The 20,264-nt window shown below is 43.5% G+C and overlaps 1 protein-coding gene and 1 long non-coding RNA gene across 8 annotated transcripts in view; one reads left to right on the top strand and one right to left on the bottom strand.

Moving 5' to 3' along the window:
* The first annotated feature begins 1,474 nt into the window (after nucleotides 1-1,474).
* Nucleotides 1,475-11,027, top strand: LOC129212592 (uncharacterized). The gene is made up of 4 exons (XR_008579221.1): nucleotides 1,475-2,787; nucleotides 3,190-3,289; nucleotides 7,026-7,213; nucleotides 10,893-11,027. It is a non-coding gene; the product is annotated as an uncharacterized LOC129212592 (long non-coding RNA).
* Nucleotides 9,386-20,264, bottom strand: part of HTR4 (5-hydroxytryptamine receptor 4) — a 139,675-nt gene continuing 128,796 nt past the window's right edge. For 4 of the 7 annotated variants that reach the window (XM_054841390.1, XM_054841389.1, XM_054841397.1 and 1 more), the window contains one exon: nucleotides 9,386-12,291. In XM_054841390.1, coding sequence (XP_054697365.1) covers nucleotides 12,204-12,291 — 88 coding nt within the window. In that variant the 3' untranslated portion in view covers nucleotides 9,386-12,203. Of the gene's footprint in view, nucleotides 12,292-14,071; nucleotides 14,521-20,264 lie in introns of those variants that run through there. The other 3 variants (XR_008579220.1, XM_054841393.1, XM_054841394.1) reach the window with 3 other exon arrangements.

Below are 20,264 nucleotides of genomic sequence, written 5' to 3'. Positions count from 1 at the left end.
TGATTCAGACATGTTTACCATTTTAATACAGCATGTACAGGAAAATGTTACTGCGTTTCTAGAGTATTGCACCAGATCTCCATCTGATACCTCTAACTTTAGCATTTGAAGAAGTATTTATACAAATAATGTACATATTTATATTCAATATTTCTTTCTGTAAACAATTGAACCTTTTGGTAGTTTTAACCTCTTAAACATTACACATAGCGGTAATGTAGTGACTAAATTCATTGTGTCCATCTCATGATACCTCTGGGTGATTGAGATTGTATCTGGGATCTGGCCAGGGAACCTGCTCTCTTCAGCAAGTTCAGTATCTGAAATTGAGGAAGGGAGCAAAGCAGGTGAAAAGAATTATTTTCTTGCTTAACCTTAATGAGTTTAAAAAAAAAAAAATATTACTATTACATGAACAGGTATAGTCCATGTCAGCAGGAGCTGCTGTGCAAACAATCATTTGCTTGCCAGTCTCTGGCTTCAGTGGTGTTCTGCTAGTGGCAGGCGCACACACCCAGTACTGCGTCAGCTGCCAGTTGAAAAGCTGTCCCGGTTGTAAGGGCTGCAAATGTCTCGATTTGTTTTCCACCGTGCAGAACACAAAGTTGCAGTTGTCATTTGGGTTTCTGCTTTCTTCTTTTGTGGATCCTTGAGTCACTGCGCTAGGGGATGTGTGTTTGCAGTAAAGATTGCTCTGACATCAGCCCAAATGTGCTGATGCGTTGTGCAGTAGTCATGAGTGTTCTCTTTTGCAAGTTGTTCTTGACGTTGTCAGCTGAGGAGGGTTAACTACATCAAACAACTATCTGCAAGAGCAAGGGGACTGAAACCTGGTAGCGAGCGTGAACTTGATTCTCGTACCCTTCATTCACATGCTAAGCCATGTCTGAGATTTTTGCTTCACGCTAAATCTTTTCCCGTGAGGGTTACAGCTGCTTTGCAGGACTTGGAACTGTTCCCATTTGAGCTCTCAAATTTCAATTTTCACGATCATTTGCCCGTCTAATCCACCCGAAGTGTCAGTCTGGTTCCACGCCGCGCTGCGGCAGGGACGTGCACCCGCCGGTGCTTGGCTTGCTGTGGCCGTGAGCATTAGATGGGGCCGTGCCCCGGGTTCACGGGCACCGGCCTTGGGACGCGCGCGGCTCTGCAGCGGCGGCTCGGGCGGACAGCGGCGGGCGGCAGGGGGCGCTGTCCGCCAAGGTGCTGGCGCGGGGCTGCGCGGAGCGGCTCCTCCTGCCCGCGCCTCTGCCCGCGCCTCTGCCTCCCCTGCCCCCTCTGCCTCCCCTCTGCCTCCCCTGCCCCCTCTGCCCCCCCTCTGCCCCCCCTCTGCCTCCCCTCTGCCCCCTCTGCCTCCCCTGCCCCCTCTGCTCCCTCTGCCCCCCCTGCCTTCCCTGCCTTCCCTGCCCCCTCTGCCCCCTCTGCTCCCTCTGCCCCCCCTGCCTTCCCTGCCCCCTCTGCCCCCTCTGCCTCCTCTTCCCTCGAGCAGGAGCAACCAAGTCCCAGGAGCTGGCGGGTGGGCAGAGAGTGTCCCTTCCCGCCGCTGGTGCTGGGATTGTGCGGTGCAAAAGCTGGCTTTGCCATGCTAACTTGTGTTTGTGTAACTGGGCCCCAGCTTAAATCTGGTTTCTCGGAAGGCAGGTTCATGTGCAAAGGCTGTTTCAGGAGCACTTTCTAAATAAAGCGCTATCTCTTGCAAGGTTTCAGATATGAAATTCTGGCATAAATTTTGTCACCACTTAGAGGAAACTAAGGCTTAGAGTGAAGACACTTACAGTCAAGAATTGTTCTCTTATTGTTACTTTAAGTGGAACTTGACTTTTTTCTTTCTTTCAGAAACACTTTTCACTTCCTTGTGTGAGATGCAAGTCCTTTTCATGACACAGGTTCATAACCTCTTCTTGAGCTAAGATCTGAAAAGAACAGCTGATATAAATAAATAAATACCCATCTATCAGAGCTCTAGGTAAACTAAGGAGAAATCGATCACTTCCTTTCCTTTTTTTGCTGCTTAAGCAACTTGATTCTGGGAGGTCACAAAAGGTACAGTAGGGTATATTTAGACATTTAAAAAGCATTCTGTATCGTATCTCCTACGTGCTACATAGAGTACTTTAACAACCTCTTTTAAGAGAGTTTGATGTAGTATCTAGAAAAGGTGATACTTTATCTTCATTTAGTTTTCTTAAATCCTACGTATATCTCTAAAAGTTCCTATATACCATTTGGAAAACTGTCACCACATTTATAGAAGCAGATGCAGAGATCCTGGGCTTGAGAAATTCTGGTTGGCAGCTTCCAGGTTGTAAAAGGATATGATCTTTTGTGTCTGAGCTTCCCCTGTCTCTCCATTTTATTTCCTTTTTGGGCATTCTGTTATTCAATTGCCATGTCAAGCCCTGGAGGACAAGAAAAGGTTTCCACTGGTTTGCCTAGTTGTTAAGCTTTCCTCAGGAAGCAGCCCAGCTGCCTTCTGTCTGTCTGTGACAGGCTTCCCTCGTCACACTGAAGTCCAGTCTGACACCTCTCTTTGGTCTCTGGCAGGAGGAGCAGGCTGCTGTCACTGCAGATAAGATGGCTGAGTGATCCTCCTCTGGTCGTCTTTCTACAACGAAGAAAACTCCAGCTGGGGCTTTTACCTTTACTGTGCTCATGTATGGCAGTTTTGGAATGAACTAAGAAATCCATTTACAGCCCACTTAACAAACAGTGATATTTGCATCTGGATATCAAAGCAAGCTGTTTGCTGGAGTTCAAAGGCAGCTTTGCAAACATTAAATCTGATAGGTAAGGAAAATGACAAAGGAAACTGATACGATTGCATAATTTCTGTCCCCTGCTTCTTTCATGTGTTTTGCCTGCGTGTGGTTTCAGGGAAAGAATTAAACAGGAAGGATTATCTTCCCTAGGTTGGTTCTGACATTACAGTCCTTGCTCAAGAATACACTCTCTGGGTGGGTTATGCCTCTGTTACATTTATAAGCCTATAGTGCGGGTGCATGCAGGTGCACTAGTCAGAGGGGGTCTCCTCTTACAGTCAGTGAAGAGAAGTAAGTGCTCCCAGGGCCCAATTCAGCTGGCCAAAGGTAGGTGTTGACTAGCTCTCCACTAACTGGAAAGTGAGCCTGAGATGACTTGTGCCACCGCAGGCAAGTGCTTGAACTCCTTTGTGCCTCTTTTTCCCCACAGCAGGTAGGGGTAGCAGCTCTTCCTGAAAGAGGACGTGGTGATCATGGCTGTGAGTTGCTCAAGTGCCTGAGAAATGTCATCTAAATAGAGAGTATATAAGGTAAATAGATAAAGCAGAAAGCATGCTTGGGATGTGGGCACTGTGGAGAGAGGCAAAACATCATGTCTCAGAGGTGGGCAGTATGCCGGTTCTTGCTTTTTTTCTCTGATTTAGGAGAAAGACAAAATCAGTGTTTGGGTTTTGAAAAGAAAAGGATTTTGAAGGTATGTTTTTATTTAAGGAAAAACTGTATGGAGTTGATGGAGATAGGAATTTTGCCTCACTCTAGTCTCGAAGCTCTTCAGTGTGTTAGAAGCAGCTGCAGACTCCTGCCCTTGCTGGTGATTTCTGCTCCAAGTTACTAGTTCAAGCACTTTAAGCTTAATCCCTTGTCAGGGGGAAGACAGGGCATTTGTATGTACACTGCATGTGCTAACAGGACAGCCAAAACTAGTGCCCCATCACCTGGAGTTTCCATTAGCTCATTAACAGTCATTAGGTGTTAAGGTGAGATAAGCTTTCTCCATTGCAGACTTGTTAGAGCACAAAACCACCAGCTTTGTGTTTGTAGGGAAGAACAACTGCTTCCTATGGTATGATGTCTCCAAAGGAGTTATCTGAGCTAGAAACATGCCGTTTAGTATGAGAGCACGAGATACATGTGAATGCATAGGCGTACGTTGTTTGTGACAAGGGGTAAGGGGACATTTCAGTGTTGGGAACTACCTGGCCTGAACTGTGGATGCTGACCTTGGTTTAGCCAGTCCAACTATACCACACACTTCCAAAGAAAAGCGAGGCAGGAAGATAAAACATGTTAGCAAAGCAACACAAGAAGTGCTTAACTTTTCTGGAGGTGTCACCCCCAAACCTGGCTTCATCCCAGAAGAAAAGCTTTGGCGGGGAGCTTTCAGTGCAATGACTCGTGGTTTTGAAGTGCTTCATTTATGAAGACTCACAGCAACCTCCAGCTTTCAGGGACAGGCCATTCTGAAGAAGAGCTACCTGAGAAATGGAAGTATTTCTGGTAAGGAGGGTGCTTGCTGAACAGTCATTTGCAAGAAAATATTTAGGATTGTGACAGGATGGGCTGTTAAAAATTGCCCTTACTTCCATAGGACAGATGGATCAAAAGCAGAGGCAGAGGATAGGTCAGGTTTCTCCTTCAGCAAATATTTCCCATGATGGTCCGCAGTTTAGATGTGAGCCTTTACAAACAGTGTTGTTTATCTGCTGCATATAATTATTATCTGTGGACAAGCTACCAAATCTGTAGCTGAACTGGAGTTCTGCAGACAAGGGTCTGAGGGTCATAGTGAGAGAGCATAATGAGAGTCCCGCTTTGGCTGCTGCTGTTTGTTTGCGGAGGGAGGACGGGTCATCTTTTAGGATTTATTAGATGAGGGCCACACTTCTGCTGTAAAAACAAGCAGCAACATTTTCACTCAGTTTTCAAAACATAAGATCATGTTTCTTGGTGGTCTACGCTGGCCATCTCCGGAGCTGAGGTGGATTTCTGCTTGAGAATATTTCCCGATGTAGTTTAATCTCCCCATCTACCTCTCAATCTCTTTCTCCTCCATGAGTAAAGAGAGACAAAAAATCACAGATTTTATGTTAAAGTTGGACTCTGGCTTCGCTGCACTCCTCTTTCCAACTTGTTAGTTGGGCAAGGACAGAGCAAGCAAGTGGAGGTTATCAGTTTAAACATGCCTGGTCTAGGAAAGGGCAAAAAATCTAGCAGTTTGAAATGGGGAAGGAGTTGTGCTCTGAGGTGAGGCTGTCCACGGGGAGCCAGCGCTGGTGACGCAGAACTCAGTGTAGGCTCTCGGGGGTAGGTAACTCCTCTCCTGCCTGCTCTATGCTTATGCAAGAGGACCACAGATGTTCACAGCTTGAATTTCTGTGTGAAGACGATTACCAATAATGATCTAGGGACTGCCATTGAGGGCTCTAAAGGTGGTAGCAAGCGAATCAACTTTTGCAAAGAGAGTAATGATCGAGTATTATAGTGGGGCACAGTCATGGAAACTGGTGCGGAGTAAACATATCTGTGTTAATCTGCGTAGTCCTTAAAGTAACCTCTGAATTAATAATAGCTGTTGTTCAGTCACTGCAGTAATGCTCTAGACTCTCCTTTATGTTTTCTGGTTCTTACAGATAGAAGGATGCCCTTGAATAGGGTTGGATTTAGAGATTAGTGATATGAAGATGGCTGTTGATATGGTTTGACAGCCCTTTCAGATGCTTGTTATGTCAGGAGCCCTGTTTGGTGGGTAGGATTCAGCTGTCAGGAATATGAAAGAAACAAATTCATTACTGAGGCTGCTGGAAAAGGATTTAGTTCTGATGCTCTGTCTGGATCATTGAACTGAAACACACCCCACGGCAGCTGGAGGTCCTCATTTGGGGCCTCCCTAATCTTGACTTGGAAGAAAGCTTCAAGGAGGTCGTGTGCTACTTAGTGTGGAAATAAATTTTCCTCTTGTCCTGAAGGACTGAGAAGCCCCCTTCACAATATCTCTTAGACAGTGCAGACCTTGGCACTACAGCTGCTGTGTACCATCAGCTAGCATTGCATTCCCGCTCTGTTGTGGTCCAGGAAAGAGGATTAGGGTTTCTCTGTTTTTTGTTTTGGGGGTTTTTTTAACGATCGATTTCAAGAACTTCAGAAGCGCAATGATAATCATTAAAAAATGACAGAATTCTGTACATTGTTAAATAACATATGCTAAAATAATGTTAAGCTCTTCTGCCAAATCTTTGATATCCTTCAAGTAATAAGCACATATTTGTCAGGAAATCTACTAGATTTCCTAATAGCACAGGCAATTTCAGTTCAATTTAACAGCAAGCAGTGGAACTCAGATCCATTAAAATTTTAATTGGGTAAATTCTATTTAAATTATATCTTTTTTAATTAGGTGAGAAAGTTCCTATGATAAGGTAAGTCTTTACAAGATGCTGAGTGAATATGTGATTATTTTGGATTCAGAAAGATTTAAGCTGTACAAAAATTGAAAGAACTAAAAGATTTGTATATTTTTATTGAGTTCATATTAGTAGAAAAAAACAACAGATTTATTGCCTTTTGGCATAATAGTACTCAGAGATGGCTCAGGAAATCTAATGCAGAGAAAAAGATTGGATCCTAAACTGCTGAAGGATTTACAGTTGAGTTACAGAATGAAAATGCTCTCCTTGGCTTTAGCATTTACGAAGATGGGTGAGGAAAACTCTTCAGAATGACTCAGAGTCTGCCGTATGTGGGCTGCCTGCTCCAAGAAACCATCATTTTACTGGCATTGTTATTTATTTTTCATCTGTGCTAGGAATTAAATGGACACGATTTGGACCCATTTGGTTAGTTCTGTTGCACACTATTAAGTCAGGCTGACGCCAATAAATACCTTAAATAGCTTTTGATTCTTCCTCATCTTTGCTGAGCAGAGCCATTTTTGAATGTATTCCATTCTAAAAGCCACAGTCCTTTGGTCAGATGATCTTTAGGTTGAAGATACTTGTTAGTAATAACTAAATTGAGAGGTATTTTGAGATGCACAAAAGCATTTAAGTACAACTAATACACTATTACTGATTATTCACAGAGCTCTTGATCCCATTTAGGGGACAGTAGGAGAAGGCAGGGTAAAATAAAAGCCATTTTGAGGTGTGCTGAAGTCAAAGGCAAGGTGAGTATCGTTTAGCCCTCTCAGCTCTGACTCACATTCAAGTTTTCAGCGGTTACCTAACGCCTGTCCAACGTACATTCTCCCTGAAGTGTCCTTTGTTACAGCAGAGGCTCATGGAGGACCAGAATTTGCAAAATGAAAAAGAGGTGTTCTGGAACCAGGGATTCATACTGCTCAAAACTGAGATGACTCTAATAGTAGTTTTCATTGCTCACATGAGTCCATTTTGATTGCACTCATTCTGCAAGCCAGACCAGCACCACAGTCACCCTCCAACCTGTGACTCCTTCAGGTAAGCGTGTTAGGCCAAGGTGTGGGCTCCTGTGATTGCAAGTAAATCACAACCAGTACTGAATTAAGCTTATTAATACAACAGTATCTCTGGAAGGAAACAGTGGTTGTATGTGCCCCACTATCTGCTTGTGACTAGAAATGTGCAGAGAGCAGAGCATTGAGAAAGAGGTTTTCAGTGTGCTGCGTTTGTTTTTTTCCACTTGCGTGACTCCGTACGCAGCCTCTCTGAAGCATTCACTTTGTATTGGGATCGGGGCGGGGGATTAGCCCTCGAACAAGCTGAATGTGGAAAATGTTGACTGGAGCCAGGCACTATGTGGGTGAGAAGCGAGTATGGGCTTCCCATGCATCTCTGCAAACGCCCCTCAGCTCCCGCACTGTCAGTCCCTCCATTTCCACTGTGAGCCCCTTCTCAGCTCTGCTAATACACCGTAGCGGGAGTGTAGGCACAAAAGCAATGTACTGCGGAGAATGCAAATGGAAGCTATTGCCTCCGTTTTTAAGCCACTGTGGTAAATGTTGTAATTTCTTATTGCGCTTAGATAGGCATCAGATCCTGCAGTAGGAGCAGGTCACGTATTTCTGAACTACATGAAAAGGGTTTTGAGAATTTATTGAAAGCATTTTTCTAATTGTTCTGTCGAGATACTGTTTCTTCTGTTTTTTTCTAATCATTGCCTTCTCCAAGACTAAAAACTGAAAATATATTCAGTGTTGAAAGAACTGAGAAGGATAAATGTGGAAGGGATGTTTCCCCATAAGGATTCATCTCTTTGCATGGTGTTTATGAGCATGACCTGCTAGTACACTTGGGCTGCAGCCATATCTCCACACATCTCACTAGTACCACAGCTGCTGACTGCCTCAAGCGCTGACATTTACAGAGCGTGTATCATCCAGTTATTGCTTCACATCCCTCCAGTCTTGATCATCAGCTAATTAAAGTGTATAGCCTCTTCTGCACCCATCCTTGGAGCTCCTGATTTGTGAACACCACTTCCCATTGGTGACGTGTTTATTATGTCTGAATTTTACTTTGCAGCATGACTGTGACTTAGTTTCTGAGTAAACTAAATATCAGAGACATGGAAAGCTGCTCAGTAGAAAAGATGGCTCACCTCATGATGTTGTGCACCCCGACATTGCCGAGGGCCCACTTTAAGTCAGATGCCCACAGTTTTATCATTAGACTAGCTTTTCAATCTGCCCCTGGAAGTAGTCAGCCTGTTGCTCTGCTTCCCTCTTACAGCACAAGTAACCTCAATGTATCTTTGGATTTGCTGGTCTGGGTTTGCCTTGCTAACAAATGTCATGCAAGATCTCAGAAATGCTTCTGGAGAGGCTCCTGGATGATTCTGGAGCGTAGAAAAATACAGAAATATGGAAATACAACTGTGCTGACAGGTCAGCCTCCTGAAGGCACTTTAGCAAAGGCCCAGCCAGCCAATTTCTTATTAGCTAGTTGTTCTGCTAGCACATTCTCTCTGGCAAGGAAAAGTGTAATCAGTTGTAATCCAAGAAAACAGCTACAGCAGGCACCATGCTTAACACTTCTGGGGCCTACTGCATTCAAAAAAATGTAAAATGTTCCTAGAACATAAATGTGGTGGTGTGATAATTTACTGATGAGTACTAGTATATTTATGTGAAGAAATAAATATATGGTTATTAGACTGAATCTGTGAGAGATGGTAGGAAAGAGATGGAAAGGAGGGAAGAAAAGAGCATCCTTTTTCAGTCAAATTCACTGGGAAACTCAGAGAAACAGAGCCGCACAAAATTATGCCTGACTCCCCATTGGTAAATGCCTGTTTTGAGAGCGATGCCTGTAGCAGTGACATCTCTTGGTGTAGATTGTGAGAGATGAGGTGGACACAGCGCAGGTAAGGGAGGAAAGGGCTCAGTAACAATCTCACCAAAAGTGGGGGGAGAAAGAGAGCAGGTGCCTGAGAACTTGGTGCAGGACGCAGGATTGTTCTGGTAGATAAACGTGAGGAACTTGTATTATAACGCAAAAGCTCGTCAGTATTTCCAAAGCAATGGGGCCAGATTCTCCCTTGCTGTTCTTGATCTTTGGGCATATTGTGAGGCAGGTGGAAAGTATTACTTGGTAGCATCTTAGATTGTGAGTGAAAACAGTGCAAGTAATGAGCATGAGCTGGAGTTTACTGCAATGTACATAGAGGATTTTTTATTCTTAGAAACAGCCAATGCGTTACACATTATTCAGCACAGGCAAAGACTCTGACACCACTAGCCAAAATGGTCAATGGGAGGATGGACTCAGAGGCTACACGAGCGGCCACCTTTAGCAAAGGAAATGAAGTATGGGTCCTTTCCATGAGACAGCTGCTTTTCCATAGAAATTCTAACATTATTGATGATGGACAATGTCATTTGCTGGGTTCACGGAAGCATTGCTGAGAAGCAGGAGCGGCCAGGTGGTTCATGACAGATTTACTGAGTCCAACAAGCAACTAGCCAGAGATGACACAGAACATGGACATTTTGTGTTTAGCATTCATTCAAATACAGTGTTTGGAATTGGAGCCTTTTTTCCAATCAGAGATGTTGACCGTTTTGGCTAGTGAGCTACCGATCCCATTGACAGAGCCTTCTGAACATTGTCCATGAGTAAAATTCAGTGTTGAGAAGTTCATTTTAAATTTAGAAGAGATATATTACTAAAGCACAAAAATATAGGAGAAAACAACACTTCAAGGACAACAGTGGAAACAAAGAACACCATCACTATTGCATCCCCATGCTGCTGGATCCATATCACTCCAAGAAATTTCACACCAATATTTTGATGCCTTTTAATGGGGACAGAGAAAAGCTTTCCTAGGATTTCTTTAAGAAATTTGATACTTGAGGTGAAACCAAGGCAACCTGTTCTGCAGTCTTGCATACCCAAATCCAGACAAAAACTCATGCGAGCAGTTCCACAGAAGTATAGATCAAAGGATTGAAGTGGCCCTGGATGGATGTTTTCCAAAACATCCAATAACGGCTTATTTTTTTCACCCACTGCTCTGTTTTGGTGTTAACAATAGAGTTGAACAGATAGCAAGTTCTTTTGGAAACACAACCCTGCAAAAACATGTCATTGCCCAACCGTTCCTAATGATGAACCAGGAATTGGCTCAAACTCTCTCACCGTCTCTTTTCAAATAGCTCAAGTTCTTCCCATCGGCACCTATCACCACAAACACCAATCGTTTGTCTCTCTAACTGCTAGCAATTTTCTACATTGGTAAGTGTCTGGCTTCTAATTAGGGCTGTTTCTGCCCAGTGTCCTTTTGAATCCTAAAGGAAAATGATGTGAAGCTTTCTCAGTGACATTTATGTGGAAGAAGTATTTAAAGCAGTCAGACACCATGGCAAGGAAGCCAGTTGTTCTTATCATGCACAATTTGTTTTTCCTACTGAGTAACATTTTTGTTTGTTCAAAGCAGGATTTGTTTGTTTGTTTACAGTAAATACCTGTCACATAGCAACAGAAATATTACTAAATAATAATACATATAATGTTAAGCTCCTGGGTCTAGAAGCTTTTAATGAAAAAACCTACATGTTCCTGATAAAAAATAATAAATAATGTCACCTTTTCTTTTTACATTAAAAATATCTGTACATGATTGCACAATATAACAAAGTACAATTTTATTTTCTAGGCTCAGGGTGGCATCTCTGGGTTAGATCTTCATCTAAAAAACGTAGAGGCTTGTAGTCTTGATCCTGCACATTTCCCACTCCATGAAAGTAATTTTCCCAAAGTTGCGATGTCTACGGCCTTGCCTACCCTTTCCATGCAAAGGTGGAAGCAGCGCACAAGGAACATTGCAACATCTACATGCAGGAAGCAGCTAAGGAACTGCAAAGGACTCTTTGCAAACAGAGATGTGCATATGGTGATATTTGAAAGTCTTGAAAATTCTTGCCTCAACTGGAAGGGAACAGAAACAAATAGAAAAATAAAGATGGAAAATGTAAGTAGAAGTTTGTCTTCTTATTGAAACTAGAAAAGTTTTTAGACGGTGTATTTTTCAAGACGGCACTTAGTGATCTATTACAGGCTGACTCTTTCTCTTGGCCAACCTTTCTTCTTGGTAAGAATGCCCAAAGTTTGCTCAGATGAGGCCAGCACGGTGGCTTGCCTGGGGTTTGAGGGGCACGTCCCGTCCGTTGGCCTCCGAATGGCAGAGGATGGTCACTGTCTTTTAGCACTTGGGCTGGATTGAAGCAGCGCTTGCAGAGCCGTCTGTTAGCAGTGAAATGCCTCGGCGGGTCCCACTCCAGCTTGTCAGGCACTGTATACACCCTATGAGTCTCTACCAATGAACTTGGCCAGGAAACACAATGAAAGCATTTACAAAGAAAGCTCTGCAGAGTAGGGTGAAGCAGCAGCTCATGCTGACCTTTCACCAGCGACTATAATCAAAAGGCAAACATTCCTCTTATTTTGCTAACGAAAACATAGTGCTGTTTCTCTCCTGACAGCATCCGGTCATGGGCGGGCAGGATCTTGCGCAGATAAAGCAGGCATTTAGTCTCACATCATGATAGGGCTTTAGCCAGAACTTGTAATCTTTAACATCATGGTGTCACGGGACAGAGGGGTGCCTTGTACACAGATGGCAGCTGGAAAGGAATAACAGGAGTCCCTGCACTGGGTGGTTTGTATCTGTGTTGTTTCCTTACATTGACAGAAATCAGCTCACTCCTGGAGTAAGGCTCTGATGCAGTCATACAGCCCAGCCGCCCTTGCAGATACAGGAGTCTCCTCAGCCGTTGTGCTCATGTGCCTTCCCATGCCCCCATCGATCTACACATGTGCAGCTGGACATCTGTATGAGTCGGTGCAGGAGGCACAAGGACAATACAGATGAATGAGTTTTCATGAAGTCCTGCTGTCCATGAATCCTTTGGGTATCCTAAAAGGAATCTGTTCCTCCAGCTGGGCCATTTCTCTTCTAGGACTGTGACTAGAAACAGGATTCTTGGGATTCAGGGTCATTGTGGATGGGAAGCTTCTCATGTTCCTGATGATGCCCGTTACGTAAAACAGTGTACCTGGGAGTGCAAAAACATGAAGAAAGATTTGTTAGTGCTAGTTAAAAGGACAAATTCATGTAAAGTGAGTTCTTGAAAACCCTAAAGTACAACTTAAGACAGTACACCTTCCAAATATCCAGATGCCACTTTAAGCAAATGTGAATCCCAACTTTGCTCCATGACAGGAAACCAAATCTTTGGTTTGATGCAGTCAAGGCAATGCCTGAAAACCAAGAACCTGTTGGTTTTCATGTATCTAAGGTGCAGCTGGTAATGAGAGGAAACCAGACCAAAGAACTAAGAAACACTGAATATCTGTGGGAGGACTAAGCTGAAGGCACTTCAATTAAGGTCCTCAATGCAAGCTTTTAAAGAATCATTTGAGAATAATTTGGGAATGCTGTTTAAGATGAAACCAAGACCAGCATTTCAGGGTATTTCCGCTTACAAAACAAAGTAGTCCCTGCCTATTGCAAAGTTGGGTTTAGTGCCAATTCTAGTATGTCTTATCAAACCAGTGCTGTTCAGGTTTTATGTTCTTTGGAGGTATTGTGTCATGTATAAATCTTTCTGATATTTTTTCAGGCTTTGGGACAGACATGGAAAAGCAGGATTCAGTTGTAAGGAATTCCACATTATCTCTTACCCTGTGCCTCATCTCCCAGCCCATTTCCTGCTGCCCATCTCAGCATGGCTTTCTGAGCAGAACTGTTGATTTAGTTTGCTAATGACATGCAGCTCTTTACCCTATGTGGTGTGCAATGCTTAGTAGGAATAAGCAGATCTGAGGTGATAGCAAAAATGTTGGCTAACTGGAGTGAAACTGATTTAGCACATCTTTCTAGAATTTCACATCTAATCATGCTTGCTTGCAAACCCCCTGAAGGGTATGGAGCAAGCCAGGCATCTTCCCTTGGCAGTCCATTTCATTTAAACTAAAGCTGAACCATACCATCCTTTGAGTAGGTCCAGAAGTAGGAAGCTGCAAAAATAACTTTTTTCCCTAGTCCAAATGCATATCGGAGAAATCAGGTCTCTGTTAAGACTTTCCTCTCCCAAATGTTTAGAGATGTAGATATATTATTTCTCTTAGTAACAAACATCCAAGACATATCTGAAATATCTGCATGCCAATAAGCATTTAAAAAAAAATCACTTAAGAAAATAGAAGAATATATCAGTTCTCCTGCTGTTAGCGGAGGGGAAAGAAGTAGCATCAGCCTCAGGATTTGTTTGAATAGTCATTAGAAAAAAAGGTCAGGAACTCCTCATTGTCTACATATTCAAAAACTGATACTATGACATCAGTTTTCTTGGCGTAATTAATCTGGATTCATCTGTCTTCACTGTGTATACTTGAGACTTAGGATCCTAATTAAAGTGCTTACAATGCTACCAAAATGTCTGAAGAAGATGATCTGAATATCCTACAAATGATGTATCCACTAGCTCCAGTAGATCAGCCATGGACTCAGAATGAAAGCCAGGGTATAAACTGTACTGCCTGTCTGAATTTGTCCTGGTGAACATGCCCGGAGGAATTTACCCTCTAATGTACTAGATACTGTTTTTCCATATGGTCAGACTTGGTTGCCTTAATACGGGTCACTGTATGTGCAGGTATATCCATTGAACATCTTCCCTTAGTACTCCATTTTAAATAATAATCATATATTTAAAAAAAAAAAAGTGCTAGTTCTACTAACAAGATACAGACTTGATGCAAGAAACAAGAAAAGACATTTTGCATCTAACACTGAACAGACACTCCGATTAGATGACCATGAAGCATACAAGTCATGATGTAATTTTAATTTTATATACCAAGTCAGACATGGCACATTGTGTGAGGCCATCCAGCAAAGAGACCTCTGGCATGGCAAAGTCTCTGCTACAAATGGTGATACAGAGGATGAGAGCCAGGAGAACCCCTGCTCCGTGAACAAGGCAGACATACTTCAGAGCAACTCAGGACTTGCTCAGAAGCACAACAGACAGGCACTGAAAGCTGACTTCATACAGGATTTCCAAAGAGCCAAACCTTTCTTCTTCTTCTTCTGCAGTAGTCAGAAAACAGTTGTGCAAGATCAGCAATTTAGCAGGTGGTGCCATTTTTTACAAAGATGCATTAAGCTAAAAAGAAGTCATTAAGATGTCCCAGGATCTCCTGTGGCACAAAGAGTCTGTCTGAAGCCTCTGGCAGTTAGCTCAGCACTTCCAGCTGTTTACCCTGTGGGGAAAGAGGACCTGTAGGAGAGGAGGAAAGAGCATTCGTATGCAGGGTGCAAAAGCTGTGCTGCAGGGGTGATGGCTTGCCCTGGTACTGGCACATCATTCCTAAAAATCTTACCAATATCTCCAGGAAACTGTTAAAGGATTGTTTTCACATACTGTAGTTTGTCCCTCAAATGAAAGTTCAAAGCTACCTGTCAGTTATGTGGCACCAATTTAGTGTCGGATAACGGACAGGATTATAACAACTCTGCTTTTTTCACACCACCATGTCTTAACTGATGTGCTATCTGAAAATACAATTAATTTTTCAGGCATCAGTACCTATGGGAAGCAAGTTTCAGAGAGAAAGCACAGCTGCAGCTGAAACTCAATTTTGCCTACCTACCCGAACGCACACCTGACGTGCCTCAGCCCTCACCCAGCCGAGAAGCCAAGCACCGCCGGATGTATCCTACTGACCGCAAGCAGAGAACAACACTCGGACCCTGTGCGTGTGGAATGAAAGTTTGAAGAGAAATTTATCAAGTAGGTTTGAGTAATGAATATATCTGAGGAGGCCATAATATGTGAGCAGGAAAAAAGCCTAAAAAGGTTTAAATGCATTAAATAAATTATCTGCAGCAAATAGTTGCTCAGCTTTCCTGCCTCTGAGTTCCTTCAATGGGAGTTGTATATGCTGGCATGTGAAGCTACCAAGCTCAATTACAAATAGCATCCTAGGCTGCCTATGCCCCCTGCATCCGACTCCTCCCAGAACTGGGGGTGAGTGTTACTGTCATTTCACCTGACAGCTTTACTCAGATCATAAACACCACCACCCAGCAGTAAAGCCAATAATGAAAAGCCATTACCACCTATAAAGGGACCCTGCTGCAGGCTATTCACATACTTGCCAAATGGTACTTTAATTGTGATGATGACCAATTTGGAGATAATTGCTTCTGCATCTCCCGCTGTTTCTGACACTCCGATGGGCTCTTTAATTAACTGGTTGGATTAGCTCTCAGCACAGCGGGAGAGAAGCTGCGTGGTTTTACCCTCTGTAGACCCATGACCAGAGCAAGAAGCTCCAGCATTATTCTGGGAACTCAGCGAGAGTCAGGGAGAAAACCCCAAGGGGATGCAGTTTCATTCCCTGCAGAGCTATCCCCCACACCAACTTGTACAATGCATTAAGGAAGCAAAGTAAAAAAATTGCTGGTCTTTGGCTTCCCCAACCATAATGACAAACAGTCACTGTTTCCACGGAGGTGGAGGTCCCTGCTTAGTCCTCTCCTGATGAGCAAACCCCTGTCGCCCAGCTCTGTGCTCCTGGATCACACCTGTCTCGATGCAAAGTAGAAAGCAGTGCAATTTTGGGGCTGGGCTCCTGACTCTGAACACAGAAGCAAACTGCACCCATCTCCTCGGCAGGGCACGACGCAGGAGGAGGGGAAGCGATGCCCTGATGGGGTGTCTGCACCCCTCTGTCAGAGCTCCCAGCCACTCTGAGAGAGGAGCCGCTGTCTGGGGACCTTTGGGCAGCAGGGAACAGCCGGGAGCTGGAAGGTATCTGTTCTCTATCTCAAAAATGCTCCTACCCACTCTTTGTGCTTGCAGTCTCTGTGTAAAACACATGCCCACGGCTCCTCTGTGCCAGCCTGGGAAGCACAGCTTGCAGTTCTGCAGGCATCGTACCCCTGAATTACTGCCCTGATTTTTAACCGTAGTCCATGCTCTGAACACCTGTACCCATCCTTCCCCGAGCTCCCTGCAAGCTCCAGTTCCTCAGCCTGCAGGCAGCTAATCCCGGTGGCTGCTGCGAAGGGCAAAGGGCCCCTCGCACGTACAGAAACTCTGCGAGGGTTTGGATCACATTAGTAGCTACTGCTCATTAATAACGAAGTGACAGCACAGCCAGCCTTTCCCAGCTACAGCTGAATCGCTAATGGCTGAAGGACTGTGTGGCTGCGCTTCCCAAAGCCTCTGAACAAACACTGGGCTTAGTGCTGCCGCAGCAGCCTCTGTCCCTTTAACCCTGGCAGGAGAAATAATTTTACCTAGAGGTAATAACAGACAAAAAAAATGAATAAAATAAATGCCCCCAACTGTCCAAGCACAGCGAAGCTTTCAGCTGGGTGAAGGCAGATTAATGGAAGAAGCCACAGCCATCATAAACCTGCCGTAGGTGCGCAGCTGTGTTTGCTCCCTGTTTACTAATCCTTTCCCAATACACCTGTTTACATTATTAATTGCTTCCATTTCTGAACCGGCAGAAGGTGGTTCCCGTTGTCCTGACACTGGAGACCGAGGTGAGGTTTTGCAGCTGTCCCCGGACGGGGTTGGGAAGGGTTTGCGTTCCTGCGGGAGTACCGGGAGCTCTTAGCCTTCTGCTCCCGGCCGCATTGCCACCTAAATCCGCTCCCCCCACCCAGCAAATGAAGGGCACGTTGTCACCAGGCAGCGAAGAGATTTTGCACATGTGTTCGGAGACCGAGAGGTTAATGTTGCTGCAGAAGTAGGTGGGTGGGTGCACTTATGGTATCTATGTGTAAGCGGTTACGGGTACTGCAGGATAGCTTGGGCCTCAGCAGGGACACAAATGGCCGCAGTCTGGGGAACTTTAGACACGAACTATACAAAAAGCTGATAAGCTCCAAGTTTCATTGTATTTGCAAATCTTTTTGATAGCCTTTATATTTTAAATGCAGAATACTTACTGCCTGAGTTTTTAAATAATCCCTGGTAATGCAAGAATAGAAGAAAAATCTTGCATCAAATTCTTTCTTTGAAATAGGTGTTGCTCTTAGCAGTTCACATTAAATTGTTTGAAGTCTGTAATATACTCCACTCCTACTGACCCCACGCACACAGTCACACAACTCGGGAAATTTTCCCCTAACTGAAATGAAACTGTGGTCCTCGGACATCCCTGAACTGGGATTTGGGGTTTGTTGCTGGCGCTTCATTAGTGATTCCTTACTGGACTGATGGAGGGAACTCAGGCAGGGAGCAGTTTTAACTGTGACATTCTTAAAAATTTGAAATAATAAGAAAAGAAATAAATCTGCAGGTTTTGTGGCACTGAAAGTTCTCCTGAGTTTGTGCCAGTTTCTCTGAATTTATCTTTAAAAAAATATTAAAAAGCAATAATTCTGTAAAAATGACAAGTGAAACTTTTCATTTGAAGACATTGCAATTTGTTGTTGTTGTTTTTGAGAAATTATTTTATTAATATTTTATATTAACTTCTTTTGTCAACTCCTTGCATTTCAAATGAAAGATTTCAAATTAAACCAAGCAATAAATTTCAGCAAAACCAAAACTCTGAGAAGTCTAAACCTATTCATGTTTTCCTGACAGTAGCACACTGTAGTCCAAATAAAGCAGAAAGCTGTTGTGCTGAGCTCTGGCTAACTCCTTTTGAAGACAATGCATGCCCTGAAAAAATGTACAGGGGAATGTAGTTTATAACTAGGAGGTTTAACAGGTTGGAGTGGATGTTTAAGGGAGGTCAGAGTATCTGAGAAACATGCAATTATAAAAACTTGCTTGTTAGGTCAAAAATGACAAGTTTCAAGCTAAAATCAGAGTGGTATAGAAAATCCTTTTCCCATTCTGCAAAAGTTTTCACAGTTTCAAATACTTTCCCTATTTCTGATCTGGAGCAAGTCTGCAACTTCTCATGAGACAGAAAAGAAAAAAAAAAAAGAAAAAGAAAAAAAGAGCTGACTCCAATTCATGTTCAAGGCCTTTTTCTGCCTTTTATCAAGGTGACTGACCTAACCACTGGCTTATTGGCAATTTTGTATGTGACCACTCATCTGCCCGTCTCTTTCATTTTCTCCTTTTTCCAGTTGTTGATTGCCAGCACTCCAAATGAAACATTTCAAAATATATTTCTTCCTTCCTATGCAACTTGAAACTCCCTCCAGGACCCCAGAAAACATCTCGGTAACAGCTTTTGTATCTTTAAAGGTTGTGACAATGTTTGCAGAGGCAAAAATATTTCTGGTTATTCTTAGTGATCACCACCAACTTCTGTACTGGTCTCCCATTCCTCCCACCTTTGGTTCTGCTCCCAGCGGGCTCAGACAGGAGTCCTGCACCTTTGCATCTCATTCTCCGCTATTTCCTCTGACTTGTGCCCGCAAAATTCTGATGACCACAGCTGTGGGGTACAAATGATGCCAATTGCTTTGGCGCAGAAGAGCAAAGCTTTCAGCCATAGGAGAGCTGTGAACTGTGTTTCAGAGCAGCTTGGCAGCAGCACAGCCCTCTGACTGCCCACGGAGTGAAGATCTGCCACAAGCGGCATCTTGATGTAGTCTGGGTAGGACATATGGACAAGGAGATGTGCGGGCCAGGAAGCAGAACCTGGATAATGGCCAGAATTGGAGAAATAGAGACTCCTTCAGTCTCAACAGAGAAACCCTGACATTATCTCTTTGCTTTCATCCGTGTTCAGACCAGATCCCGAAGTCTCAACGTGAAAATATCGAGGTAGGAGATCTCAGAAATAAAATAATGCAAAGGAGTTGAAGTGCAAAGAATTGTCTCCTGACCGATTACAGGCCTTGCAACATGATGAAGCTGGTAAAGGGAAGCTGGTAAAATAAGATTTCCTAGAAGGAAGGCAGATAGGGGAGGATCGCTCCCGGTTACATCACAAAACCTCTTATTTGCAGAAGCAACAGCAGAAGTACACACTTGTTGGGCTTAGAGGAAAACAAAATGTTACTGTGTAAGATGTGATAAACTGCGAAGATTTATGTTTTGCCTGAGCAGAGATTCCCATTTTTAATAATGGAAACAACTATTACTGAACCCAACTACCTCAGGCTGTAGGAAGAGTCTGCACATAGGTAGAAGCTGGCTGGAGCCACGTTTTAAGTGGAATTGAGCTTCCAAATTGACTAAAGAATTGAAACTTTGCTTAGATTTGAAAATCGTGTTGGTCCACAATTTATTTTTCCCTGCATTTTTCTTTCTGTCACAGCTGCACAACTCTCCGGTGCTTTCCTGTCTGGAATATATGCAGCACCATTAGTGTAGCTTCACACTCAATATAGTGTCCATTTCTCAAAGCTCCATTCCTTTCCGATGGACTTACAGAGAAAGAATAAATATCTCTCTTCGATATCAAATTGGGATTACAGTTACCAATCACTTGGCAGACTGGAATAGGTTATTTTAATGAACACCTCATTCTGAAATAAGCCTTCCGCCATCTGTTCAGTCCCGTAATTATAAATGCAAACAACATAATTCATAAATGCACTATAAAAGAGAGGGAAAGAGAGAACAGCTTAAGATGACTGTTTGTTAGTTATTCCAGGCAGTGATGCATCTGCTTACTTTATTCCTGTTTGAGGAGCAGGTAGAAAACAGTCTTTTAATTCTATATTTTATGGCAGTCACTAACCCACAGTAAACGATTGCCGGTAGATGACAGAGATGTCATTAAGTGCAGTACGGTTTCTGGTTGGCATCATTATTTAGTCATGTCTTACAATGGAAGTGCCCAGGAAAGATCACACAAACCATCCTGAATCCCACTGGGCCAGGAGTAAACTTTGAGCGTGTGTTTCAGAAGGGCAGGAAAGAGCCAGTGGCGTTGGAGTGACCGCCGGGCTTACAGGAGCTAAGCGTAAAGGTGACAGTGCTGTTTTCTCCCTGAAAAGATGCTTTTGATATTTTTGGAAAACTGGGAACTCTTGGGAAATAGTCAGAAAGTTGAGAAGGGTGTCAACGGCAAATCCAAGAATCTCTAGAAT

This window comes from Grus americana, chromosome 14 (assembly GCF_028858705.1).
Source record: "Grus americana isolate bGruAme1 chromosome 14, bGruAme1.mat, whole genome shotgun sequence".
NCBI lineage: Eukaryota > Metazoa > Chordata > Aves > Gruiformes > Gruidae > Grus > Grus americana.
This window is presented reverse-complemented; position numbering and strand designations above follow the sequence as displayed.